Here is a 27184-nt window from a genome sequence, read left to right as displayed (position 1 = left end):
AAGATTGCGGAAATTAATAGAGTATTTGCATTGAAAGCTTCCTCGACTTTTTGGTATCAAGTAACGTAGTCATAGAGTAACAGCAAGCTAATGAGCTGGCGCCCATAAACAAAAAAAAAAGAGAGAAGCCCGACCCTAACGCCACAAATATATGCCGCACGCTTTCTTCCAGAATGACGTGCAGGATCCGAAATCTCTCGATTCACCTCTGCTGTTGAGGGAAAGCCGAAGAAAGGAAGAGAGCTGGAGATAATGCCAACCCTGGCAGTTGTTGGGCAGATTTTCGAGACCGAGAACTTGGGTTATAGACACGCTCGGTCCTTCCTCCCTTCTCGATGTCCACCGGGTAATTCGGGCATTGTGGTGGTGCCTGGTCGTTTCCCAGAGCATATGCACCGTTGAAGATTTGAGTTTTCGACCTCATCTCTCCACGGCGCAAGTTGATGTATCCCAAACCTCACACATTACAACAATTCCACTTCCCCCTCTCCCACGCCTTCCTCACCCCATCCCACCTCACCACCCAAACGTCCCCCATTCGCATCGTCACCCCAATCTCATCGCCCAGCCCATCCTCACCATCCACCCCATCCCCTTCCCCCTCCATCAAACAATTCACCTGCGCCGCCAAACACCTCACAAAGACCACCTCCTTCAGCTCCGGCCCCTGCACCATACTCGTCCCGCCCGCATTATCATCCAGCCTCCTCAACTGTCTCGGAAACGCCCCCAGAAACGACGCCCCGTAATGACCCGCCAAGAGCGTCTGATGCGCATGGACAAAGCTCGTCTCCGGTCCCGAGAGCGGCGTTGTATCGGTCAGCGCCGAAATATCCGGGACCGAGTCTTCGGGCGAGACGTTGGCGGTTGAGGCCGACGATTGTGTTTGCGACTGGGATTGGGATTGGGAGGCGGACGAGAGAGGGTTTTTGTTGCGACTGGCGAGTTGGACGAGGTAGTGCATGCTGTGTTTGGTGAGCTTAGCGAGACGCGCGCGGAGTAGGGAGCGGATGATGTATTGGGTGCGGGCGAGGTCGGTTTGGAGGATGGAGAGGCGGAGGTTGAGGTTGGGGTTGTGGGAGGTACTGTTGTGTGAGGGGTTGGTGTCGACGGATGAGGCGGCGAGGTCTTCAATGGTTTCGATCTGGATGCGGTGAGTATTTATTTTGAAACGAAAAAGAAAGACAGGCGCAAGATGTCACGGAGAGACTTTTGGGGGGAAGGCTTGTAAGGGGAGATGTGATATTGTAGAATAGACCGCTCGAGTCGATGCTGAAAAGAAGAAAAAAAACGACCCTACCTGTAATCGCACACGATCCATCATGCGCTCCATCAATGGCGCCGGCCAAGGTAGAACTTCAGAGACGGCGCGTTCGGCGATCCAGAATCGCGTCAATTGCTGGTGATCAAGGGCAGCGGATTCGGGACTGGCTCCTGGGCCGCGGTCCACCGAGGCGAGAATATCATCAATGTCCATGATGGGTGTGTGAGGCAATGGTTCAGACACCTCTGCCTCTCCGTGAAGGAGGAGGGGGGGGGGGGATTGGAGGGAGAGGGTAGAGGAGAAGAAATGCACAGTAGAAAGTCCAGAGGAGTCGTAGTCGGAGTCGGAGTGGAGGGGAAAGAAACTCGGGAGCGGAGATTGAAGATGAGAAGCTTGGGTGGGGCGGGGCGGGAATCTGCGGCGTGCCTGGGCTAACGGAGGGTCTGGACTCGGCACGTGGGCAAAGGTGGAATGCAACGAATTTTAGACTTTGTATCTTCTTAGAGTGGAGATGAAGCATGTGGATTCGACTTGGAGTGATAGAATGGTGAAGAGTCACAGTCGTTCATAGATGTAAGGTTGACTTAAAAGGCCCACCCCTATAAACAAATAAACATATTATTCAAGAGCGGCCAGGATGCGGTTGGGGTCCATTGTCCTGTCAAGACATGAGCGCGGTCTGGGTGTTCTTCATTGATCTTTGACTTTCACCACAGAGCGCAATGTCCATCGAAGAAGCTAGAGCTCACATGGAAGTTGTGACGTCAGAGTTGAATGGAGATCTCAGCGTGATGAAGTTCAAAGATCACATGCACAAACCTCGAGACCTATGTTTTCAACTCCAAAGTGCAAGTAACCCATCTCTACAGTCAGAATGCCTGCGACTATGATCACTTCATGGAACATGAATGGACGTTGATATTGGTATGCCAAGTAAGAAACTCCTGGGTATGTCATTAATAGAGGAGAGAAGAAAGCAAACGGAAAGACACCGAGGAGGGGTCACGACAAAAGCCAAAATAGAGAGCAAAAAACTCGCGCCGACCATGATCATGCTCGACATTGATTGTACAATCCTCTTGCGGGATCAGCAGGGTTACCATCTTTCAGGAGCCACTGGGTAAACAGGAGTGAAATGGAGGTGTGCGTCGCGTGGGAGCACTGGTATATAAAGTGAAGGTGATCATGGACAGCCCAAGAGTCCAGCACACGAAACCACTCTTTCAGACTCCCCAAATGCCTCGTCAGGGAGGTGCAACCAGGCAGAAAAGAGAAAGGACTCATCGATGAGCGAAACACAACGTGCGCAGGCCAATCAACATCTCATTGTCATCTCAGGGCGTTTGCGCAAATGAGAACAGTGTCCGAGGTCTACACCTTCGGAGGGGGCGGGCCGGGAGGTGGGCTATAAGTCCGCGCACCAGCGTGGGTAGGGGCCGGTTGTTGCAGCTCGATGCCGTTTTGCTGTGGTCCAGAATGTTGCGCGCCAAAGTAGCCATAATTCTGGGGATTGGCCGAGTATTGTGGAGGAGGTGGTGAGCCATAGAGATCATTCTGGATTCCGCCGTAATAAGGCTGGTTTGGAGGGGGAGGCCCTGGGGGGAGGGGCCATCCATCCTGTGCCCGTGATGGGGCGGATACCACGACGGCGGCGACGACGAGCATTGAGGCAGCTGTGGGAAAGGAAACCGTGTCAGTCGAGCATGGTCGCGCGCGTGTGGCAACACCAAAGCAATAGCCATGGTGGTCTCGAGGAGCCAAAGAGGAGAACTGAGACAAGGACAACAGTAGCAGGAGGACTCACGCAAACCCGAGAAATAGAAGAAAGGCACAGCCGACAATGACTGCAAATGCTACCCATCGACCCCAGAGGTCCCAGCTACTGCTGTAGCAATCGTTATAATAATAACCAGAACTATTGGCCGCTCGAGGTTAAAATCCATGTCCATACAGCGACCAAGCTCCACAATATTGAGAGGCAGCAAGACTTACCAGTAATATCGTGCAAGGACAGCCATGGTGTGTGTCTGGGAGAGAAAAGCAAGGGTGGGAGGCAAAAGAGAGGTTCACTGGGGGCCGCCGAGAGACAGGAAGTTGTCCGCAGTGATCCTTTGATTCTGGGGTACCGCTCAGCTCAGCTCAGCTCAGACAGACGATCGGAGGTCGACGCGAGATGGAGGGTTCACTGGCCAGTGACGACTTCCTCAGCCAAGTGATAAATGATGAAGTGACAGTTGATGAAGTGGAGCGTAGTGCAGTTGTGTGGTAGTCAACTCGATGGAAGATCTTTGGCGAGTTGTCAACTCAACAAGTCGGTCGTCGCAGGCGACTAAGTTGAATGGGGCTGGGAATGGAAAGAGCGGGTGGGTCTTGGCACTTTAGGCTGCAAAGTTGTGATGATTTCATGAGAATTGGTTCCGGGCACAGCTCCCTTGGGTGTCTGGTGTCACCGCGGTACTTCGGCTACAGTACAGGGAGTATGCTGTATAACTCTAAGATGGATAGCAGGTCGTGTTGGTCGTTCAAATGATGCGAAAGGAGAAGGAACGGTAGCCTACTAATATATGAGGGCATCCTAGAATCTACCACGCAATCGCAATCGCCTGACTGGACTGTTCCCCATTTTTCATCATTTCCAGACCATTCCACCACTTCACTCAGCCACCCTTGTTGGTGGCCATCGACTCGGTCTTTAAACCTCATGGAGATCTCTGGTAGCGGCACAAGTTTATGCTCCAGTGCGATCGCAGATGAGGAGACGGAGAGGCAATCAATGCGGCGCAGTCAAGTGGAGACTTGGGCATTCCGATCCCAATCATCTCAATTTGTCGCAGACATGTGGAGAGAGATGCAGGGTTGACGGCATCCATCGCGAGACTCATCGAAGTTCTAGCACCTGAGTCCTGGGCAGTGAGCACTGTGTCTTGTAAGGATCCACGACGGCCAGAGGAGTGGGAGTAATGTTAGTGACTGTGAGTCTCTGGACATGGATCCTGGATATGGCGACTGCTGAACCTCTCACCTAAGGTCACGAGTACATTCGTACGTATGTACCTACGTTCATTGAGGGCGTCATGGATGTATCTCACCGTACAGGCACTCGTCAAATGACGATAACCAATGAGCAAAATCTGTCTTTCACTTCCTTCTCGTTCTATTCCTACCTTCTTCCATGCAATACTTTTTCTCTCCATGTTTTTCTTTTCTGGTGACGCCAGACTGTTAAGCAGTAACTATGATTGAGTAATTTCAGTTAGTACTGGAAACGTGTGTTGATGTCGCCGAGCTCCCCACACTCACAGTACTACAGACTTACAGCGTCTGTCAGTCTGAGAGTACGGACTGCAATACAGTAGGACTCATTACTAGTACGACTGCACAGTCAGAAAATCCTCCTCCATGGAGTCTTACGCTACCTACCTTAGTACCATCTACCTCGTCGCCTCCCGACAACACCCGTCGTCAAAGGCAGGATCCTCGCAACATAGCCTCATAGCTCTCACCGTAGCCTCGAATACGAAGCGCTCCGATCGATCCGCGTGATCGTACCAACACTAGCCGTACCGTGGTTTCCTCATGACACCGCCCTGGCTATCTGGGATTCTGGGGGGTTATTTCGCCGCCTAATCTGAGAACGGTGTCATGCTTTAATATTAGATGTTCATGGACAGGGCCAAGGTGAGTCAGTGGCCCTTTTTCGTCAAATTATTCCGATTGACCCTGATCCATTTATACCATCTCTATCGTGACTAGGATCCCTAGTTGGGGAGTAGAAGCGAGAAAGGTATTGAGTCGAGGCCATAATCACATGTCAGCATGGGTGACGCCCCAATTTTCTCCAAAAAGTTGGCTATCCTGCGCGTACCGTCATACCTGATCGTCAAATGATTCCTCGTTCAGCATGCATAGACCCATTATTATGAGCATCTACATTCTACCGAGGTACAGCAGTTATGTTCTGACTCCATAATTATACAGTCGGTCATTATCATAGTAGTCAAACGTCTGCGGCACGCTAACTCGCCAAGAGTCTCCAATCTCCGTAGCCCATACAAGCACATAGAATGAAGGCCTTAGGCTGACGTAGTACGTACAACAGTCCATCTGAGATACATGTCAATCACCCAAAATTCCGCTGTAAGCGTAAGCAATAGTAATCGAGCATCTCTACACTTCGCCCACCACCAAAGCAAGCATTATCTTGTCGCTCTGGGAAGGTCTCGGAAAATCGAGCCTTCTCCACATCAGCAACACACTCTACATAGAACAGAACTCATTCTGAGCCTATCATAAACATTGAACACACGTGAAGAAAAGTTTCAACGTAACTGCTTGCCCGAATTGATGACGGTTGACATGTCATCGTCCCCCGTCTGGAGCAAAAGGGACCCTCCTTGGCGGGAATTGGCTCCAGCTTCATGCAGTGCCAACGCATCACTTGGTCCGTGTAGGTTTGACGTGTCTGGCGGGTAGGTAAGGTTGCATCTTTATTTATGTCGGGGGGGCACCTCCAGCTTGCTTGAGGGTTTCTTCATATCCATTTTCCACCTTGGGTTTGGAATAGAGATAAATCCAAATCACCTAAATCCCATTCTGTGGGATGATCTTGGGGTTGTACCTCGTCTCTACGAGTTGGCCAATTCGCTGCGCTTGTAATAGTCTGGATCAACACAGAGGTTACCAACATACCAAATTGACTCGTGGTCGCCTCGACTCAAGCTCCCAGCTCACCAGTCAGCAATTCAGGTACATCGATCCCGTTACGTGCAGGACCCTGTTGGAACAATTTGCACTTGGAAGATCACATTCAGAGACGCCGAGTTCTGGCACCGTGCAACGTCGTCAATTCGTTCAGTCATACATCCTGTCTCATCAATACTTCTTCGCACCAGACCACTGATTGAGAAGAACCAAAGTCCCTCGCCAGTCAACACACACAAAAGTCCAAACGGGTGAACCAAAATTCACACACGGGGCAGAGAACGACAAAAATCGCACAACTCCAAGGGAATCATTAAGTCGTGACAACCGAGGCGGCGAGCCAACACGCTAGTATCTACGGAATTGGGAGAAACAAAGTTCCCTATGGGGGTTTCGGGGAGGGATAATCGCAACACGCACAGAAGCAAAACGAACCCATGCAGAACCGCGGGAACTGTGGGAAAAAGCACAAGTGAAGGGAGAAGTAAAAATAGAGGGAGTTCCTCATGTCCCCCGAATTAATCAGAGACGCTTTGCTGCAATGCGCCTCTCTACCGACTGGCACGGGCCATGAGCCAATGCAGTACAGCGTCCAGATTGGTCTCTTCTTTAGCACTGATGCCATAGCAGCTCACTTCACGGCGAGTGATGGACTTGAGGTTCATCGCATCGATCAGCTCGTCGACCGACAGCTTATCAGGAAGATCCGACTTGTTGCCAAGCACCAAGAGCGGGATACCATCCAAAGTTGGCTTTTGCATCAACTCGTGCAATTCTTCCGTTGCCACAGGCAATGCCGCCTTGTCAGCCGCATCTACAATGTATCTGCAAGGTATCTGATCAGCAAAGAGTCGAGATGCGATCCAGATGCAGGTCTTTCGTACACGATTGCATTCACACCCCGACAATACCGCTCCCACATCGGACGAAATCGAGGTTGCCCGCCCAAGTCCCAGCTGCGACCGTCAGTACACGGTCCATACTCCTCAAGGGTAAAGGTCAGTCGGCTGGAATATTCAAATGGGACTGCTCATACCATTTCAGGGTCACATGGCCCTTCTGAACCCGCTTGGTATTGAAGCCGATGGTGGGGATTGAACTGTAGTGGTGAATGCACGATTAGCAGCCCGACTGTGGTCTGTAGTCCGTCGACTCCTCGGGAGCAACCTACTCAACCGTGAATTCCCCGCCCTACGTAATTCCGTCAGCGAGCCGATCTTCCACATCTAACGCCCACGAGCTGGCGACGAAGCCAAGCACAACAACACCGGTACCAAAACGATGGTTCAGGTAGTGCACCAAACAGCGGAAGTACAAGAAACATTGCTGGATGGATAGTGACTTACCGCGAGCACTCGGAGTAAGGAGGACTTGCCGGCATTCTGCAGGCCGATCATCGTGACATCCATCTCCGTCGCCCTGCAAGGGTTGACACAGATGATCAGCAGCGCTCTTCACCTCCCACGGGGAGCAGCAACTGGGCACAATCAAGATCCGTGCACCCAAGTGCTCCATCAGAGAGCGATGGGCATGAATGACAAAACAAAGTAAAAAGACCAGACGGGCAAAGAGGTGATGCACTCACCAGAACATCCTCAGAAGCCAATCGTAGATGGAACGAAAGATGCCGGCCATGGTGGTAGACGAAACGGGGCTCTGCTGAGGAAAGAATGTCGGTTCTACTCAAGTTCCTGAGACTTGGACATATAAAAGTCCTGAAAGGGAACCGGTGGAGGCAAGGCAAAAAAAAATCGGTGATTCGAGAATGTGTGCGGTGGTAGAGTGTTGTGTCTTGCCAGAGAGAGAGAGCGAGTGAGAGAGACAGAGAGGGGAGGTTGTAGGCAGGATAATGATCCAGGGCGTGAAACACTCGGTCTTGAATCAAAGCTGTGGCAAGCGTTGAGCCAGAATATTACTTGATTGATAGACGAAAGCAGAGTAGAGTATCAACACTATTAGGCTCGGTTTAGCTTTTGTGGAACTTCAAAAGGAGCGACCGAGGGAATGTGTAGCGTGAGCTGGGAGACAAGAATTCGAGTGACCGTCTGAAATGATGATGATGATGATGATGATGATGGCTGCCAGGAGTGGAATATGAGCAAGTCTGGAGACGGAAGCTGGGTGGGTTCCAAGTGGGGTCGCAGAGAGCGGCGCGCGCGTTAACCAGCAGCGAACTACGGATCAACTTGGACGAAAGTCGAGTGTGATCACGCATGAGCAACTAGGGCCGGCACTGATTCAGGTACACTTACCAGGAAGGTTCCCGAACAGTGTCTCGTATAGGGAAAGGGATTCTCTGTCCCAACATCAACTCACGCCCGTGTAAGCTGGACTGTCACATCAGGTATGCAGAGACTAGAGAGTACCTTACTGATGGGAGTTTGTCCATAAGGAATGAGACAAGATCAACAGCGACAAGGATAGGACGTCAAGATGGCAAGATACAAGACACAGAGGTAGCGGTAGCTGCACGTATATGAAACAATGCAACAAGCTCTTACAATTCAACAGAGAAACACTGCTCGACCGGGCAGAGCCGAGGAGGCTCACTAGAGCGCTTCCTCATACAGTCACATGTGTACCAGCCGGTAAGTTAGTGGGTAATAGGGTATATGTTGGTTACTAGAAAGGGCGAAGTACCTTAGGTATATCGAAGTCCGAGGTACTAAGTGTGAACTGGATATTGCGGTCTACAAGCACGGTTGAGCGTTGATAGTTCATTATACTAGATCGAACATCAGAAATCTGAAGAAATATCATCGCGAGAACCAAATCAATTGTTTGTCAGTGGATACTCAAGAATCAACACTCGGATGAAAACACACCCTAATTAAGTAGGACTGTCTTTGGCCTTAACCGATAAAGGCAATCTGAGATTCATTTCGCAAGCCCACAATACCTCCAGAACTAGCACATCAAGAACGAAGCCTGCCAAATGTCACCGAGAGTCACCGCCGGTACCACTACTATTTCGTTACTGTCTTATTGACTTATGTAGGTACCTAGGTACCTCCTGGGAGTTGTGATGAGGTACTACAAAAATGTTACTTGCGATGCCTTCCAAATATCCTGTCCACATGACCAGAGTTCCTGCATGCACTGTTCTTGGAGCTGATGGACGCTCCCGCGCACAGACGGGACCGGAGCACTAGTCAAGATAAGCTTGGTAAGCAAGCTACGAGTACAGAAGTCACCCTGCCTAGCAGGAAACGACAAGTCTCGCTAGATTTTGTTGATCCATACGCGTAAATGGTCGTCGCAAGAGTCACAAGTATTGTATAACATGGATGTGAGAAGGCTGTGCTTATGTGTAGCATGGATATGAGAAGGCTGTGCTTATGGCGCTATCCGAAGAGCCACGGCGTATGCCGTTGGAGCCAGCGCCTAGTAGCTGAAGCTCATTGTTAAGAAATGAATACACGGGTACATACACTCGGCACTCCGATGGTGGCTCCGAGGGCTATCACCTTGACACCTACTAATCTTGCCGGGAGACCAAACTTTGGAAGTATCCACACGCAAAGCGATTCGCCGTACCTGTAGTGGACCTAATTCGCAGGCTTGAGAGTCTCTTACACCGAATAGGATTCGAGATACTGGTTTACAGTAGTGGCTTGTATGGGGATCTTTTACGATGATTCGGGTATGTGTGGAAGCGACTTGATTGCATGTCTCATTGCATAATGCCTACCTAGTCCTACTGTCCTAGTATTAACAACTTCAAAGCTTCGAGTCTAGGCCTTGTAATCTCCAGGTGGCAGCGGTGACATACTGGCAACCAAATATGGAGACTGGGCGCTGCGTAGTAGCACTTGGGTTCTATCTCTCCGGTGCCGAGGCTGCCTGAAAAGCGCCTTGTACAATGTACACTTGTACAGTTATGCAATGATTCGAACAGCACCATGACGCGAATAATTTACTAGCAAGTGTCATGTCGTGACGGTCACTCCAGTGACAGGCCTCATCCGCCCGCTACTTCAATCAATGCAAACATCTCCCCCGCAAGCACTGATTATCTAATACAGGTACCTGTGCCTCAGGCCCAAGATCTGGCAAAGCAATTATCTTCACGTGCTGATAAGCCGGATCCACCCTCGAAAAATTTCCCCAAGCAGAATTATGCACGACTTCATCCAAGCTGCCAGTGCTGGCTGAATTACCTCGCTTCATCGGATAAAGGTCCTGAGCGGCTGAGGTTGATGCTGCAGAAAGGGTATCTTCAGATTCTGCCCACCATTCACTAGAATTTCAATTCGGGTGCGATCTTGTTGCGCCAATTGATCTTCTTTCAGTCACATTTCTTCTCGTCTCCAACTGGGCAGCATCCGCCAGCTTCCAGCCATGGCTCCTGCACGAACTGACACCAACTGGTCGGTCCAGTATGACACGTTGCGCCGTGAGAACCTTTTCCAAAACCCGCCTAAGGACCATACCGCTTATCCGACCTTGGCCGAGTCAATTAAGCCGCATATCGACTCATTCAACCAACTTTTCGGTGGAAGCAAGATCCTTGAGGAGGGCTTGAAGGATATCGGCACTAAGACGTTTTTGGATGGAGAAATTGAGACCCCCGAACAGAAGAAGGCTCGCATCGCCGAGGGTCGTCGGGCGCCCAAGCGCAATCGCCTGAACGTGCGAGTCACCGAAATTTTCCTCGACAAGCCCGCTCTCCCGCCAACCAACAAATTCAGCCACAAGAATCGAAATATCTACCCTTCGGAGTGCCGAGAGCGCCACTCGACCTATCGTGGAAAGCTTCGCGCTCGTCTCGAGTATCAGATCAACAATGGCGACTGGATGGAATCTGTGCGCGAGCTGGGTCAGGTCCCCATCATGATGCGCACAAACCGCTGTCACCTTGAGAATGCAACCCCGCAGGATCTCGTCACATACAAGGAGGAGTCCGAGGAGCTTGGCGGATACTTCATTGTGAACGGCAATGAGAAGCTGATCCGAATGTTGATCGTCGGCAAGCGAAACTATCCTATGTCCATTATCCGTGGCTCCTTTGTCAAGCGTGGTCACACTTATACCAAGTTCGGTGTGCAAATACGATCAGTTCGTCCCGATCAGACGTCGCAGACGAATGTCCTGCACTACCTTTCCGATGGCAATGTCACTTTCCGTTTCTCCTGGCGCAAGAACGAGTTCCTTGTCCCCGTCATGATGATCCTTAAGGCTTTGGTAGAGACCAATGACCGTGAGATCTTTGAAACACTCGTCGGAAGTGCCACTTCCAAGGGCATGAAGAACACCTTCGTCACGGATCGTGTCGAGCTTTTGCTCCGAACCTATCAGGCCTACAACAAGCACAGCCGCTACGACTGCCGATCCCATTTGGGCAAATGTTTCCGACCTGTCCTCGGCGTGCCGGCTGACATGTCGGACGAGGATGTGGGTACGGAGTTCCTGCGCAAGGTGGTTCTGCCTCATCTGGGCAATCACAACGTGACCGAGACTCAAGACTATGACAAGTTCAAGATGATCATTTTCATGATTCGGAAACTGTATGCCTTGGTTGCTGGCGACTGCGCCCCCGACAACCCTGATGCAGTCTCCAACCAGGAGATTTTGCTGGGTGGTTTCCTTTACGGTATGATCTTGAAGGAGCGAATTGAAGAGTGGCTGCGTTCGTTTGGTCCCATTGCTCGAGACTGGTCAATTCGCAATGGCGGTGCCAAGTTCTCCGATCCTGCGTTCGAGAGAGAGTTCCTCGCCAAGATCGTGAAGCGATCAAACGAGAACATCGGTAACGCTCTTGAATACTTCTTGTCCACCGGTAACTTGGTCAGTCCCACCGGTCTTGATCTTCAGCAGACATCCGGTTACACTGTTATCGCCGAGAAGATCAACTTCTATCGTTTCATCAGTCACTTCCGTATGATTCATCGTGGTAGTTTCTTCGCACAGTTGAAGACCACCACCGTCCGCAAGCTACTACCCGAGAGTTGGGGTTTCCTTTGCCCGGTCCACACACCCGATGGTTCTCCTTGCGGTCTGCTCAACCATTTGGCCCATAAGTGTCTCATCGCCACAGACAATCTCGATGTCTCTCACCTTCCGAAGATTCTCGTCCAGCTTGGAGTCAGAGCCGAGTCGTCCGTCGCTATTGATGACAGCGTTGTCATCCAATTGGATGGTCGCATCATCGGTTTCTGCTCACCAACGCAGGCTAAGCAGATTCACGATACACTCCGTTACTGGAAGGTGTCTGGGATGAATGGAATTCCCCGTGGGCTTGAGATTGGGTACGTCCCAAACTCAAACGGCGGTCAGTACCCCGGTGTCTACATGTTCTCGCAGGCTGCTCGTATGTATCGTCCGGTCAAATACCTTGCCAACGACAGTATGGACTTTGTGGGTCCCTTCGAGCAACCGTTCATGGAGATCGCCTGTTTGGAGTCCGACCTCATCGCGGGCTTGTCGACCCATATCGAATACACGCCCACCAACATCCTCTCGATCGTTGCCAACATGACTCCCTTCTCCGACTACAACCAGTCACCTCGTAACATGTACCAGTGTCAGATGAGCAAGCAGACCATGGGTACACCCGGCACATCTATCAACTACCGCACAGATAACAAGCTTTATCGTTTGCAAACCGGTCAGACCCCTGTTGTGCGGCCGCCTTTGTACAACGCGTACGGCCTGGATAACTTCCCCAACGGCACAAACGCCATTGTGGCCATTATCTCCTACACTGGTTACGACATGGATGACGCCATGATCATTAACAAGTCAGCACACGAGCGTGGATTCGGACACGGAACTATTTACAAGACAAAGGTTCACAGTCTAGCTGAGCGTGACTCTCGTCGCAGCAAGTCCCGACGGGAGGTGACCAAGCTCTTTGGATTCGCGCCCGGCGATGAGGTTCGCGCAGAAGTCAAGTCATTGATTGACAGCGATGGTATGCCTCACGTTGGTGTGCGTGTGAAGGAAGGTGACAAGATCGCCGCCTACCACAACGTTCGCTACGATGCGGCCACGGACTCGTTCGTCAATGTCGATGGTATCACGCACTTTGTCAAGTACAAGGACGCCGAGGCTGGATACATCGAGAGTATCCGAATCATGGGCTCAGAAAACGGCAACGAGCCCGCTCAATCGCTCAGTGTCAAATACCGCATCCCGCGTAAGCCTGTTATTGGTGACAAGTTCTCCTCTCGTCACGGTCAGAAGGGTGTCTGTTCACAACTCTGGCCCGCGGTTGACATGCCTTTCTCCGAGAGCGGCATGCAGCCCGATCTGATCATCAACCCTCACGCCTTCCCCTCTCGTAAGTTTGCAATATACTCGTCTCATGCGTGCCGATGCTACGGCACCCAAGCCGCCCTTTTCCTAAGGTTGTCTCATTTGACTTCTTGATTTTGCCTATCGCTGATCTCCGCGCTTTTTTTTGTCTAGGTATGACCATCGCCCAGATGATTGAATCAATGGCGGGCAAGGCTGGTGCCCTTCACGGACATCCTCAAGACTGCACGCCGTTCCAATTCTCTGAAGAGAACACGGCGACCGACTACTTTGGCCACCAGCTTCTAAAGGCCGGGTACAACTACTACGGCAATGAGCCACTGTACAGTGGTATCACGGGCCGGGAGTTCGCTGCCGATATCTATATGGGTGTGGTTTACTACCAGCGTTTGCGTCACATGGTCAACGACAAGTTCCAGGTGCGCACGACGGGTCCCGTCAACGCCTTGACCGGTCAGCCCGTTAAGGGCCGTGCCAAGGGTGGTGGTATTCGTGTGGGAGAGATGGAGCGTGACTCGCTGATTGCCCACGGTGCCGCCTTCCTCCTGCAGGATCGACTGATGAACTGCTCCGACTCCCAACACGCCTGGATCTGCCGTGACTGTGGTTCGTTCCTGTCAACACAAGTGGCAGTCTCTGGTTCTGGCGCATCTCGCCGCGCCGCAGTGAACCCTGGTGCGGCTGCGGCTGCGGCCAAGGTGGCTCCCAACCAGAACCTGGGTGCCGCCGCCACGACCGTTGGTGCTCTGGGTGGTGCCAACGGAATTGTGCGCTGCCGTCGCTGTGCCCGCTCGGCCACCTTTGACGACTCGCGTGCGGAGGCCTGGGAGGATGGTGATGGGCAACGCTACGTCGGTGGTGACAACGTCACTGTGGTTGCGGTGCCTGGTGTGCTGCGCTTCCTTGATGTCGAGTTGGCGGCGATGGGTATCCGCATGAAGTTCAAGATTGAGAACTAGAAGGGCACGTTCTCTGCATGAAGTGGATGATTTTAGAGATGTTGATTATATATTTATTGCACTTGTGGGATTCTTTTGTTCATCGATTCATCAGTGGGAGTCTCAAAAATGTTTCTGGATGTCGAATATGCCAATTGCTCGTTTTTTCATTGGAACATTCCTTGTATTTATTTGTTACTATATCATCAATGAAGCGTCTGTCTGATACACTGATTTTGGTTGTTGATCCGTCTGGGCAGTCAGGCGATGTGTCTGTCACTCAACCCTCTATCTGAATGGAGATTCAACCTACCGTACTACAAATCAGTCGCGCATCTTCGAAGGAGGTACACAGTACTGTAATATTAGCACTTTTCAGTTTCACTATTCAGTATTCAATAGTACTTCCAGGCCTTTGTGGTGGAGGCGATATTTGGGAACCACATGAATGGCCGCTCTCCTTTACACCAGTCAACTAGTATTCAATTTGGTCGTCATATCTGATTCAATCTATGGTTGGCTTCCATCGGTGACTGATTAGTCCGAAAAAAAATCTCGACGGACCTTCAGGTGGCTGCAGACCAAGATCTCAGGCATGCATCATGTACGCTGACGTGCATCCCCAGGAATCGTCTCCGCCCCACCTGTATTGATTTCTCCCTTTGACTGCTGGAACTCGACACAACGAAAGTCCCATCGGCAGCAATCTTCCAGGTACACTCCAGTCAAGGACGGCTTAGGAAGTACTCGAAGGCAGTCCCCAAGCGCTGTGCAGATCGGCCGACGCGCAACTCTTCTCAGGTCCGCACAGCTGATGTGGTTAGCCTCCGCCTTCTCGTCACCATTTCCATCCTTATCCTCTCAACCTTCATCTGCAGCCATACCCCGCTTTATCCTCCAGACTAGGACGCAACTGAGAGAAGGGAAGCTCAGGGAAAAGCCACGATCGCTGACAAGAACCTGGTTGCAACAATAAGAACCATCACGTATCCAATCCACGATGGCATCCTCAAGCTCCAAAAACAGTCCAGCCTTGTCCCACTCAAGCGCTGGCACCAAGTCGCCCGCCACACAAGCTTCGACCCTGTCACTTGAATCATCACGCTACGTCTCCAAAGACTCGCCACTTGACCCCAAGATTGATCCGAACCAGCCCATCGAGCTCTCCGGTCCCGATCACAAGCCTGTCTTCCCTCCCAAATACACCAAAAAGCCGACCTCTCATCATTCGCACTCTCGATCCGGCGAACCATACCCGAGTCGAGAGCGTGGAACGGGACCGGCCCGCGCATATCACCACAATTCGGCTGCACCAGAAGAGCGTCGCTCCTCCACTCAGCAGCAAAGCTTCTACACGCAGTCTGCATCTCAACCCCCTCTGCCGCAGCATCATTCGCGTGATCCGGAGTACTATCCTAACTACGCGCATCCAAGCCAACAGCAGTATTCTCATCATCACCCCCAACACCAACACCACCACTATCCCCACCACCCGTCCTCGGCAGCGCCTCCTCGACAGCCGATCCCACCGGTCCATCATCAACAAGCACCCCCACCTGGACCCCATTACGCCTCACCAGAGCCATCCTACTACCATGGTCAATCCGGTCCTCAGTCTCAGTCTCAGTCTCAATCTCAGCCTCCGCCGCATCACGGCCACGGCCATCCCGCCATGACACATAGACCCGAGGACTATTACCATGATCAACAACCTCCGCGCAGTGACCGTCACTCGCACGGTGGTGGCCCACCACCGACGCATTTCTACGCTGGCCAGGATCAATTCCTGTCAGATCGGAGACAGGACGGTCTGCCGCGCATGCCGCAGGACGATTACTATGAGTCGCGCCAATCGCTCGAGCAACATGAGTTGTATCAGAGCTCTGCGCGACTTACTCCGCAGGCTGGTGCTGGTGGTGGTGGTGGTGGGGCTCGCATCAAGATTGAGCCTGATGATATGGATATCGATCACATGGGTCGTCGCGCGACACCAGAGAAGCAAATTGTTGGGGTGAAGCGTGGCCGGAGTTGATTGTTGATTTTCAGGCGAGTGATTGATCTCTGCGAGGAGCTGGGATCTATGTATATACAAGGACAAAGTGCTGGTAGGGCGGAAATAAAAGTACTTCCAGCGAATCAAGCCGAAGAAAAAAGGATATCTGCAAGAAATACCGGGCATACCCAAAAGATAAAGCGTGTGCTCGACAAGGCAACTAGCTGAATGGCATGGACGAGGAATAGATAAGCCGATACGGGTACTGAAGTAGATAGGAGCTGTCCGTCGATAAAAGCGACGGTTATTTTCATCTTTCAAGGGCAAAAACGAAATGCATCATCCGTGAATCGAACACGAGCCTCGTCGATGGCAACGACGAATTCTACCACTAGACCAATGATGCTAGTGCCAATGCGATGGTTGAATCACTCATTGGCTAACGATATTATCCTGTTCCTGTTTTTAAATATCAATCAATTTCAAATTCCCCCTTGAGTCCCAGAGGTCGATATGTAGACCCTGCCATTTAGTTATATTTCTTATGGGCTTAGCTTCATCATATACCAAGTCCAGGTATCACTCTAGCTCAAAATGCAAGTCAACCCGTACGAAACAACTTACATCGACTAGACATTCACTGTGTTGTATGTGCTTGTATGGTATGTACGCCCGGCACTCTCCCAGCTCGAATGCGTCCACTATCCCACATTTGGCGTACCGTCACATCGAAATCATGGTGGTACTCCTCCCAGCATGATCCTTTGATACCCAGGGCTTGGTTACACTCTAAACATGCACAGCGCGTTCTTGGGACTCGTTGGCCTGCGCGGTCTCGCTGGATCTTGTATCGGCACCATACGCATACTAATTGTCTGTCGGAGGCTCGGAGCGTATTCGGCAGTGTTGTTTGACTGTTGAGAACGTTGGGGATGGGCCGTTGACGGCGTCGGAGCATACGTGGATGAATGAACTGGCGGCTGATTAGTCGGATAGGATAGTGGACTGACCACTGGAATACGGCTTGGGCTGGTTATCGCATCTGTCATGGAATCCGCTGCTGGCTGGGAACCTGCCCTCGGCCCTCATGCGCTCTATACCCGGAGAATGCAAAGAGCTCCTGATACAACCGCTCACGGAATTGCCGCAGACAACGGAACCAAGGCACATCTTGCCGGTGCTGGTGCGTTTTCGAATGCTCATTGTATATCATATAGGCTTTGATAGCAGCCGCGTCGACGAAAAAGACCAGAACTGTAAGCCATGTACGGCGATCCGGGACGGGCCAAAAGGCTGGCCGTCTTCGTAGCCGATCCAGGAAGCTCTCCAACGTCTTCTTCGCCTCCTTCCTCACCAACTCGCTCGCCAACTCTCTCGCCAACTCTCCCCATGTCTACCTCTCCAGTCTCATAGCATTCATCTGAGGAGGAGGATGCATAGCCAAACTCCTCTTTGAAGCCTACAGACTCGACGACATCCCGAGACAATGGCAGGCCCAATCGCCCGACTGGACGCCGTGTTCGAAAGGCAAGGTCAATACTTCAGCGCTTGCACTGCAACTGGAAATTCTGAGACGAATGGCCAAAACGACGGGTCATGGCTCCACTCATAAAGATTTTGGCCGCTGATTCTTCGAAGTGCATAGCCGCTTCTTCGAAAAGAGCCGCCAGTGGTGCTATTGTCTCCCGCCAAGATGTGTCGTCCTCGGACCCCGACTCGGTTCGATCTGAATCACCTCCAGGTACAGAAATATGCGCGAATCTCTGGATCTGCTCAAACCGTTCGTGGCTCATATGATCGTCTGGCCCTGGGCGGGGCTCCGAACGCCAGAGTGAGCTGATTGTAGGGAATTCAGGAACACTCATGTAAAGTATGACGCCGAAAAAGACCTTGATTTCTGATACAGTGGTTGTCTGCCACGAGCGAATTTTGCTTGATTTCGATCGCTTGTAGTCAGCATACTCGTTTATGGAGTCACTGAAGTATTTGAAGACGGGATCCGTGACGACATGTGAAAAGAGTGCATGTGGGCTACCGAGATCTAATCCCGCGGGAAGTTCTGAGTGCGGTGAAAAGAGGCCAGGTAGAAGAGAGCGAAACCGCTGCTGCTGCTGCTGCTGCTGCTGCTGCTCGTTTGAGGCCATCGCGAGAGTTTAGATCAGCAGTGATCTTATCGGCCTTGCGCTTCTGCGAAGGCATAATGTGCTTTCTCCCTGGCTGCCTGAATTGACTAGCTGGCTTGAATGGTGGACTGGGCAACTCGCTAGATAATTCGCTCAGAACGGAGTTGCAATGATGCGACTCTCACGAATAGCTTTCTGACGCGAACCGCGATAATCTCTAAATCTCTATTGCATAGCATGAGATGTATGGGTAAGGTAGTTGCGTAGTAAACAGGGAAAGCCAATCGTCGTTAGTCGTGGGTCTGGCTGTGACACACTACTGGCTCATCGTGAGATCCTGTGTTGCTCTAAACTCGATCCGAGGTCACGAGAAGCGTTGATTGACACTCCGTCTCACGTGAAACTACACGCGTTTGGCTGAGTGAAGATCTACTTTTTGAGTACTGGAGTTGATGTTCATGATGCTGTCTGGGTGCTCGAGTTAAAGTTGCAGACCAATGTGGTCGGATGATCAAGGCATGCAAATACTATTGAATCAGTGCATTCCTCAACCTCGTGCAGATTCATTTGTCTCCTTAATCGTCGATCTCACCCCGGGCAAATCTCCCACGGAGTAACTATTCGGAAACATGGATTACCCGCGTCAGGAGATGAATTCATAGAAAAGCCAAGGCATCCATCTGCCAATCCTCTACTATCTTGATCAATACAATCATACAAGTCCCTTCGCCCATTACAGCTCCGACGTGACGTTAGAAAACTCGCCGCTCTCAAGCTTAGTCTTCCAGAAGATGGGGTTCATATCGTCAAAGCCGTGGTGCACCCAACCAGCCTCTGTGACGTGATAGCAGTTGATGAAACCACCAGAGTATGCGTCACGGTGCATGGCAGCCAAGATAGCCCGACGACCCAAGTCCAGAGCTTCCTTCTCGCTCAAATCATAGCGGTAGTTCGCATCCAACACACCATAGGCGAAGGTCTGTCCTGAACCGACACAGAACAGGTTGCCAGGCAGACGGGTGCCGTCCGAGTCGATATAGTACAGGGCAGGTCCTTCTTGAGGGGTGACCTGCACACAACGAGCCAAATCAGCAAATTGTAACCTGAAACTTCGCCATGCTTCCCGTGTGAATACGTACTCCCGCAAGCATTGTTCCCATGCTAAGGCCGTAGCCCTTGTACGCGTAGGTGAGATTGGCAAGAATCTTGGAGGCGGCTGCTACTGTGATTCGGCGCTTGTGTCGAATTTCTGCATAGATTTTTGTCAGAAAGCGCTCTCGATGGCAGGGCTCAATCCAATCCATTTCTCCGGCTTACCGTGCAGGGTGCACTGTTGACTCAGATAACGCAACCAGTATTGGCAATCCTAACAGATTGTGTCGTCAGCACAGCTGAATCTCGGATCAAGGTGAGAGCATCCTTGTCGAGACAAAAGACTCACCGCCGCACCACCAGCCATTGTTCCCAAAAGTCCAGGAGTGGGATCATTTGATGGCTTGTCTTCTCCACGGCTCAACCGCGAGACTGGGATGACTTTCTTGACTGTTTGACTGGCGATCCAGTTACCCGCTGTGGCTCGAGAATCGGTGCATACAATCTATCGGCCCGAAGTACGGTGTCAGTATAGGAAGACCTTCTTAAGAGACTGAGTGACAAGAAGCGTACGATTCCACCCTGGAATCGGAATGCCAGAGTTGTTGTTCCGTGAGCCAGCTTGATCGGACAGCTGGGGTTGGAATGATCATCGGTCATAGCACGGAGGAAAGCTGAGGGCTGGAAGATGATAAAATACTCGTTAGCAGGCCGCATCGATCCGGTACAGGGCAGGAATGGCCAAGCCCGAGCTTCGCTCGATCTGAACAACGAGTGACTAGCTGGGAGGCTCCACGAACGTGTAGGCGAGCAAGGAATTGCAAGCCACAATATAGTTGGACTGAGGACTCACATTGGCGACAGGAGGAAGGGCGAACTTCAAAGAGAGCGGAGGAAGGCTCCCCGTCATGTCGGTTTGCTCTTCCTCCGTGTAGAAGTCATTCTGGTGAGATGGGCGCGAGTATTGCGCGACAAGCTTATCCATGATGTGCAGTACGTGATGGGTAACTTGTCAAGCTTGCAAGACGGACAGGAAGATAACGGATGGTGAGTGATGTGGATAACGATTGGGCTTGATGATGAATGGCAGCTCCGTTAGAGCTCGGGACTTCCGCGTCACTTCTGGCGCCTATTATCACGTGACGATACAAATCGTCTCCACTCTGCAGCCTGCATCTAAGTATCCTAGGAGCCCATACATCTTGCTGGCCTTTCTAGCACTATCAGGACGAACATAACAATATCACTGGTCTTTTCACTTCTGGAAATTGACCATCGCATTGAGGATGCATTCTATCCAGAGTTTCAAGCTCTGTTTCAAGGTCTTAATGTGCGACACGACCTTGAAATTCCGTTGGAATCTCAAGGCGAGCAATCAAAGCTTGCCACCATGAAAATATTCAGCTCTCATTAAACTGGATAGACAATACTCCACACAGAAACATGGCGATAAGACATTCGGTTGATTGTGAAGAACGAAAGAACGAAAACAAAACATCCATCATTAAAAACGTCATCATTCAGTGCCGAACTCTCCTGCCAGTTCGCAGTTTACACGACGGGCTCCTCGAGCGGCTTAGACGAGGAGGGAACGGCATGACCAGCTTCAACACCACTTCGTCCAGTTGCAATACTCTCCATATCCTGCTCGGTTCCACCAGACAGGCTACCGCTGGTCATTTGACGGGCCACATCCTCAGTTGGGCTACCGATTGGCTCCACATTCGACTCCCACGAGCGTAGTTCAGTCTCCGCGTCTTCGACAATCTGACGGGCGGTTTCCTCACTGTCATACGCGGAGCGGACGTCACCGGGAACCACGGGACTGTCGTCGATCAAGCCGAGCAGACGGCGGGCATGACGGGCGAGGATGATTTGTTTCTCTGCGCGCTCGATGACCGCGGCAGTGTGGAGATCATAGGCCTCCTTAAGCTTGGTGCGGGTCTGTCAAGAAAGATCTTACTGTCAGCCATATCGATCCCCGTCAAAGGAAGTGAGCAAGCCGAAACGTACGGTGTTGGAAAGCTGCGCTTCAGCAACCAAGTTCTGAGCCTCAGCGCGCACAAGTTCATGCTCCAATGTGACCAGGCGCGTGTTGGTTGGGTCCTTGTACTTCAGTTTGGCAATCTCGTCGGTGATTTTCTGACGCTGGTCGCGGGACGGCTGCACTGAAGCTTCCATATTACGGATTTGCTTCAGCACGCCTCGGGAGTCCTCCAGGTTCTGCGCATAGAGGTCCTCTTGCTCTCCGATCTCCGCCAGCATGACGCCCAATTTGTCCGAGAGGTCAGAGATGGCTTCGTCACCCGTCGACTCGCCCCATTCCGAGAGAGCAGAAGCAATAGCTATGCGCTCTCGGCCGGCTGTCTCATGCGCGCCGATAGCCGAGTTCTCGCTCTTTATCAGTCGACTCAACTTCTTGCTAAGCTCGGGCTGCTGCATGCCGCGAAAGGTGGACATGGTGAAGCGATGACGGCCGCTGTTGTTCTCTCTGCGAGAACGGATCGACATGTTGCGATGCCTAGAGTTGTACGTCAGCGTGCTCGTGACTGAGGTGACGATAAAACGTCACAACGAGACACAGATACTCTGTGCCAGACTCACATTTTGGCGTGCGGGTATCGTGTAAGTTGTAAGGAGCAATATCTCGAAAAGTGGTATTGTGGGCAAAACTGCACAATTTCAGATAGACTTTGGAAGGAGGACAAGCCGAGATATAGTGGTGGTTCATCCGAGATCTCCACACGCTGATCAAGTGGGCTGGCACCTTCCCATAGATGACGATGTGCTCAACCCTAAAATCCGCTGGCAGCTCGCTGCGGGAAGTGTAGTCCCGGTGGCTGTGTGACGTCATGACGGGGAGGGGCGGATGCTCGGTTCTTCGTCGACTGTATGATTGTATCATTCTTATTTCGAACTGTAGTCCATGCACGGATGGAGAAAAAAAGCCCGACTATTGCCAATCAAATGTCGACGGGGCAAGGAGCTCGAGGTTAAGCTTGTCACTTGACGGCTCAACCACTGGGTCCTCAGCCCGGACTGCCGTTCTCCACCATGTAGTTTAATGGATGCAAAGGGAGGATTGCCGGTTGTGAGGCAACTTGATGGTGAACATTCATTGATCTATATACTTATGACTTGCCATCCCTTGCGGTTGACATTTCCGCCTGGGTTAAGCGTCCTGATTTTCGATCGAGATACAGTGAAATTGGCCTTGGAGACAGGGCGAACAGCAGACGACTGTCTGAAAGACTCAACTCAGATCTAGCGCGTGTGGCCTGCGTCAAGGGATCATTTGCGACAGACTTTACGACTAATCCAGAAAGGCATCATATGATGAAAAATCTTCATAATCCATGACTCTCGTGCATTCCAACCAGTCATCTCAAAAGGAAATTCTGCACTCCGTATCAATCAGACAGCTCGTTTTGAAGCAAGTCGAGGTGTTTAGTATCCAACACGCCAGCCAACGCCCCCCTAATGATCAACAAATGTATTACAGTAGCTTAAACGGCCGAGAAGACTCCGTCGCTAAGATGCTCATCCTCAGGACATCTCATCTGCATCGGGGTTATGCGAATGCTCATTGTCGGACGCATGGAACGCGTCGCCGAACGCAGAATTGTCGAGATCAGGGAGATCCAGCCCATCATTTTGCTCAGTGTAAGCAGCAAGGGCATCTCCAGCGCTGTCAATGTTGGTGAAGTCATCAAAATTGGCACTCTCGATATTGCTCTCACCAGCAGCAGCGCCGGAGGCAGTATTGGCGTTCTTGTTTTCATTGTTCACCATAACCCAATCCCCACTTTCCCCCGCGGCGCCTCCGCCTCCCGTCTGATTACCCATGTCCATGTCGACGTCTTTCGACTCTTGAAGAGCAGGTGGTCCCGCGGGCACTGAGTTGCCCGTTGCAACAGACGTGTCAACCTGGTTGGTGGGGAGAGAGCCAGACTGATCGATGACCATATCATTGGTGAAAGACTCCGGCTCTTCTTTTTGCTCCGGCTCAATCTTTTCCAAAAGACCTCCCTTCTCGACACAAGAAACCGTGGGCACAGGCACAATTGGCTTTCCCCAGACCGTCTCGACCTCCCGCACAATGTCATCAACCTTGTACTTGGACTTCTCCTCCACGTAGTCCATCTGAGGGGTTTCACCGTCTTCGTCAGGGGCGATGATTCGACCCTCCAAGCGCCAGACTTCAGAACCGGTCGCTGACGGGTCGGCGGCAGCTTCACGAAGTCGCAGCTCGGCAGCCTTGAACAGTGAGCTACGATTGAAGCGCTCGATTCGCCGGGCATGCTGTCTTTTGAGTTGCTCAATCTCCGCGTTTATATCAGCGACCTTCTTTTCAACATTGTTTGCGAATTCGGCTGCCTTGGCAGGTCCCAGCTTCGTGGCGTCAGGTACCTGGCCGCCCTGCCCTTCCTCACCGGTTGGCGCGTCAAAAAATCCCGTTGTAAGCGACTCAAGCTCACCCTTTCGACCAAGACCGAGGGAAACTGGGGTGATTTGGGAAATGGAGTGATGTGATCCGTAAATTTCCTCCATCCACTCATGGTGCTGGACGTATCGCATCTTGCTGATTTCCCGAGGGGTCAAGAAATCCATAGCATCCCCGCTGGAGACGTCTTCATCTTCAAGCGAGAAGTCAGCCGCAGCCACCGCCATTGCTGCTGATGGAGCACGCGAAGCTCGGGATGCTTTTCCTTGGACCGGCGCTGGTGGTGCCGCGCCTGGATGAGCTTGGGGAGGGTAGAAGCCTGGACGACCCGGCTGCGAATTGGGGTGGGGTGGACCGGATTGCGGTTGCGCAAAACCTTGAGGGGGCACCTGAGGAGGCATTTGAGGCGGAAACCTGACCGTGGGCCAACTGTTGCGGTCGTGGAGAAGGAAGTCCTTATGGGCCAATTGACCTTGACTTTGTAGGAAGCGCCGCTGTGCCGTTATATTTTGAACCTGCGGTGTGATGGGGATGCGATTTACGGGAATTTGTTCTTGTTGACGTGCACGAGAATAGTGAACGATCCACAAAGAAGGGTCTGGCTGGGGCGAATTCGGAATTTTAGAGGAGACAATGCGATAACGTCGACGAGAGTGACTGGCAAGGTTCTCGTGGGGTGGGTGATAGCCGCTGTGGTGAACAAACATCTCGACGGTCTGAGAGACGCCTAGGTCAGCGTATGCTGCGTATCACGAGCCACGTCGGGTAAGGGTTCATTCATACAAATCCCCTGGCCTCGAAGGTGAAGACCTGCTCCGGGTCGGCCCAGATGTACCCGTCACTGGCGAAATTGGTGCCGAGATGATTGAGGGGCTGCCACGTCAACATCACAGTCCCGTCCTGTGGCCCGTCCAGGAAAGTCCACTGCATCGGTTGTGTCTGGCACGTTCGTGGCGCACTCAGAAGATATTCCAACGCCGTCTCAGTTGGCATCATGTGCATATTGGGGTAGCGATTGCGCGACACCAAGTGCATGTGGGGAAGCTAGATAGTTCAAGCGCCATATTAGCTCCAGCTAGGACAATACTGCTTCAGTGCTTTCCCACTTGGCCAAAAGTGCATCACGCGCGTTGCGACGCAATGAAAGTCTATCGGGTCGCGCTCACCAATTGCCCCGAAATTCGGGAAGCTGGATCATCCATTCTGCTTTTACCCAATTTGGGCAGGAAATGGGAGTCTCGAAACGAAGTTGAAGCGCAAAGGAGCCGTACAGCGCCGTTGGAAGCTGATCGGGTGAGAATCGTCCTGGGTACAGCAATTAGATTCGGAGCGTACGAGACCTACAGGGCTCCTGGCCGCGCGACGCGGATAATTGTTGATGCGGTACGGAAGACGGTTCAAGTGAGTAATGCCTGACACCTACTTTCTAAGGCGCAAAGATCTGTAGTGCAGATAGGAAGGGCCTCAGGCGACCGTCCGGCGATAAGCTCAGGAGCGACAATGACAAGACTTTAGAATAGCCCCGTGAAAACAATGCTATCTTCACATGACAGGATTCGACGGGGGAATTGCACTTTGTGAGAACATGCATAATCAGACCGTCCGCTTGTGACCTTCTAAGCCTCGGGTGTCGAGAATGTATCAGTGAACTTGATCGCATCCATATTGATAGACGGATGTTCCACAGTATGGTAATCATGACTGTATTTTGAGTGCGTAGCCCGGTAGGTCATGCAGATTGAATGTCCCTGGAACCTTTTGATCAGAAAATCGTCCGGCATCGACATGGATGTACTTGAATTCCATCGTTACTCCAAAAACTTCAAATGGCACCTCATTCAACGCGTTAGGTACTCGCCTACAGTAAGTCAAAGTGAGATTTCCCTCAACTCACTCCCGTCAGTCTAGACCGCACCACTCCAATCAGACCTTACCCAGCTCGCCTAGGTAGCTGGTTCATATACACGAAAAGATAGTACAAGATATCAATCGGTAAACTAAATGGTACGGGCAGTCGTGCAGTCGTCAGTAGTAGTAAATATCGACCTAGGAAAGCTCACCTATGAAGTAGAGATGAAAGGAATCGCTGACTTTATTTGCAAGTTGATACAGTCCGAAAGACGGATAAAACTCATCCATGCTTTACAAAGAAGAGCTTGCGGCTTCGATAAAATGATAATGATATAATTATTTATTATGTTAGCCCTCCAATCACTTAACATGCAAACGCCGCTTCCATTTCTACCCAATGAGTTTTGCGCCGGAAGTGAGATCCTGACGTCCTTATGTGGTCTCTTCACGTCGTAACAAGCTTTTCAAAACTACTAACTTTAGTTTAATTCGATTCACAATTGTCCGAAGCTGGCTTCATCCGCCGTGGCTGCGGATCGCAACTGATGATATGCCTTGTTTTCCTCGGTGGATGACTCGAAATGCTCTGATTCCAATCGTGCGATTGATCGTGACTATGGGCTTGTATTTGTCTCGCGGCGCGACTTGTGAACCTGGTCAATCTGCGCGGCTGATGCCTCCACCCGGGACTTTCACGGCCGGGAGCTTGCCGCTCGCCTTTGCGCGTTGAGGGAACCGCATCATGTTTTCGCAGGTAGCCGAGCCGGTAGCTGACTGTACTCTGTGGTATAACACGGGGAGCATGTCCGTACTAACTTACTAAGTGACCTGAATTCATGACCACAGAGGGAAACGCACAAGACGGAAGTTCCGAGGCCAAAGATTCTGCTCCACCGAGTCGGACGCTCTTCACAGGTTCACGGCACTCATTATTACTGTATTTGCCCACTTTTACCCATCATGACTGAGAGTGTAATTTGATATCATCCCAAAGCGGTCGATCATTTTCAGCTCGGTACAACGTCATTGGCTTGAGGGTCTGTACAACCTCGAGACTGCTGCGCTCGAAGCCGTTCTGGATCTCATCAAGCTCGTTCAACCTGACCAGCGTGCTCAATATGTGTTTGGAAAAGTGAATCGGAACAAAAGTTCCATCTCCATGCAGATGATAAGTCAAGCGAGAAACAGGAGAAGAGCTGGATGGCTACGGCGCCGAGTTCGCTGCGGATCGCTGCCCCATCTGGCATTCCAGCCAAGGTGACTGGTCAATCCAAGATGTCGGCTACAAGCATCACTGCGACCGTCGCAGCTGCACCAGCAGTTGGTGGTCCCAAAAGCAATCCAATCCAGCGCATGCGACCGATTTCAAGTTCGGTTGAATGCCGATCCTATGATACCCCCGCACATGGTTGGAATTGGCCATGCGAGATGATCGGCATTGCTTGCCTCCCTCCCTTGAAGTGCGCATGAACAAGAAAGACTTCCAAGTCCTATGCTCTTCAACATCGCCATCTTGTCAAC

At 51.6% G+C, this 27184-nt stretch overlaps 10 protein-coding genes across 10 annotated transcripts; 3 read left to right on the top strand and 7 right to left on the bottom strand.

The window, feature by feature from the left end:
* Nucleotides 1-457: 457 nt before the first annotated feature.
* sld5 (putative GINS DNA replication complex subunit Sld5) lies at nt 458-1477 on the bottom strand (the record flags this gene model as incomplete). Its single annotated transcript, XM_056933937.1, has 2 exons — nt 458-1144; nt 1301-1477. 2 exons carry the CDS (start codon nt 1475-1477, stop codon nt 458-460), a joined length of 864 nt encoding a protein of 287 aa, XP_056791478.1.
* Nucleotides 1478-2635: 1158 nt separating this feature from the next.
* Nucleotides 2636-3282, bottom strand: N7539_004334 (uncharacterized protein; the record flags this gene model as incomplete). The annotated part of the gene is made up of 3 exons (XM_056933936.1): nt 2636-2937; nt 3097-3179; nt 3257-3282. The coding sequence occupies 3 exons, from the start codon at nt 3280-3282 to the stop codon at nt 2636-2638; spliced, it is 411 nt and encodes a 136-aa protein (XP_056791477.1).
* A 3234-nt stretch (nt 3283-6516) lies between these two features.
* Nucleotides 6517-7600, bottom strand: N7539_004333 (ADP-ribosylation factor-like protein; the record flags this gene model as incomplete). Its single annotated transcript, XM_056933935.1, has 6 exons — nt 6517-6790; nt 6850-6921; nt 7002-7064; nt 7137-7156; nt 7312-7384; nt 7551-7600. The coding sequence occupies 6 exons, from the start codon at nt 7598-7600 to the stop codon at nt 6517-6519; spliced, it is 552 nt and encodes a 183-aa protein (XP_056791476.1).
* Nucleotides 7601-10306: 2706 nt separating this feature from the next.
* On the top strand, nt 10307-14181 carry N7539_004332 (DNA-directed RNA polymerase I core subunit RPA135; the record flags this gene model as incomplete). The annotated part of the gene is made up of 2 exons (XM_056933934.1): nt 10307-13247; nt 13376-14181. 2 exons carry the CDS (start codon nt 10307-10309, stop codon nt 14179-14181), a joined length of 3747 nt encoding a protein of 1248 aa, XP_056791475.1.
* Nucleotides 14182-15160: 979 nt separating this feature from the next.
* Nucleotides 15161-16192, top strand: N7539_004331 (uncharacterized protein; the record flags this gene model as incomplete). The annotated part of the gene is made up of 1 exon (XM_056933933.1): nt 15161-16192. The coding sequence occupies one exon, from the start codon at nt 15161-15163 to the stop codon at nt 16190-16192; it is 1032 nt and encodes a 343-aa protein (XP_056791474.1).
* A 1502-nt stretch (nt 16193-17694) lies between these two features.
* Nucleotides 17695-18297, bottom strand: N7539_004330 (uncharacterized protein; the record flags this gene model as incomplete). The annotated part of the gene is made up of 1 exon (XM_056933932.1): nt 17695-18297. One exon carries the CDS (start codon nt 18295-18297, stop codon nt 17695-17697), a length of 603 nt encoding a protein of 200 aa, XP_056791473.1.
* Nucleotides 18298-19009: 712 nt separating this feature from the next.
* Nucleotides 19010-20353, bottom strand: pre2 (proteasome core particle subunit beta 5; the record flags this gene model as incomplete). The annotated part of the gene is made up of 6 exons (XM_056933931.1): nt 19010-19345; nt 19416-19525; nt 19594-19642; nt 19718-19873; nt 19942-20049; nt 20222-20353. The coding sequence occupies 6 exons, from the start codon at nt 20351-20353 to the stop codon at nt 19010-19012; spliced, it is 891 nt and encodes a 296-aa protein (XP_056791472.1).
* Nucleotides 20354-20919: 566 nt separating this feature from the next.
* N7539_004328 (Eisosome component PIL1/LSP1 family protein) lies at nt 20920-21879 on the bottom strand (the record flags this gene model as incomplete). The annotated part of the gene is made up of 2 exons (XM_056933930.1): nt 20920-21312; nt 21382-21879. 2 exons carry the CDS (start codon nt 21877-21879, stop codon nt 20920-20922), a joined length of 891 nt encoding a protein of 296 aa, XP_056791471.1.
* A 1035-nt stretch (nt 21880-22914) lies between these two features.
* Nucleotides 22915-25014, bottom strand: N7539_004327 (uncharacterized protein; the record flags this gene model as incomplete). The annotated part of the gene is made up of 3 exons (XM_056933929.1): nt 22915-24528; nt 24596-24856; nt 24979-25014. 3 exons carry the CDS (start codon nt 25012-25014, stop codon nt 22915-22917), a joined length of 1911 nt encoding a protein of 636 aa, XP_056791470.1.
* Nucleotides 25015-26623: 1609 nt separating this feature from the next.
* N7539_004326 (uncharacterized protein) lies at nt 26624-27042 on the top strand (the record flags this gene model as incomplete). The annotated part of the gene is made up of 3 exons (XM_056933928.1): nt 26624-26635; nt 26658-26795; nt 26842-27042. The coding sequence occupies 3 exons, from the start codon at nt 26624-26626 to the stop codon at nt 27040-27042; spliced, it is 351 nt and encodes a 116-aa protein (XP_056791469.1).
* Nucleotides 27043-27184: the final 142 nt, after the last annotated feature.

The sequence above is a fragment of the Penicillium diatomitis genome (assembly GCF_028827545.1).
Source record: "Penicillium diatomitis strain IBT 30728 chromosome Unknown utg000004l_segment0_segment0, whole genome shotgun sequence".
Taxonomy (NCBI): domain Eukaryota; kingdom Fungi; phylum Ascomycota; class Eurotiomycetes; order Eurotiales; family Aspergillaceae; genus Penicillium; species Penicillium diatomitis.
This window is presented reverse-complemented; position numbering and strand designations above follow the sequence as displayed.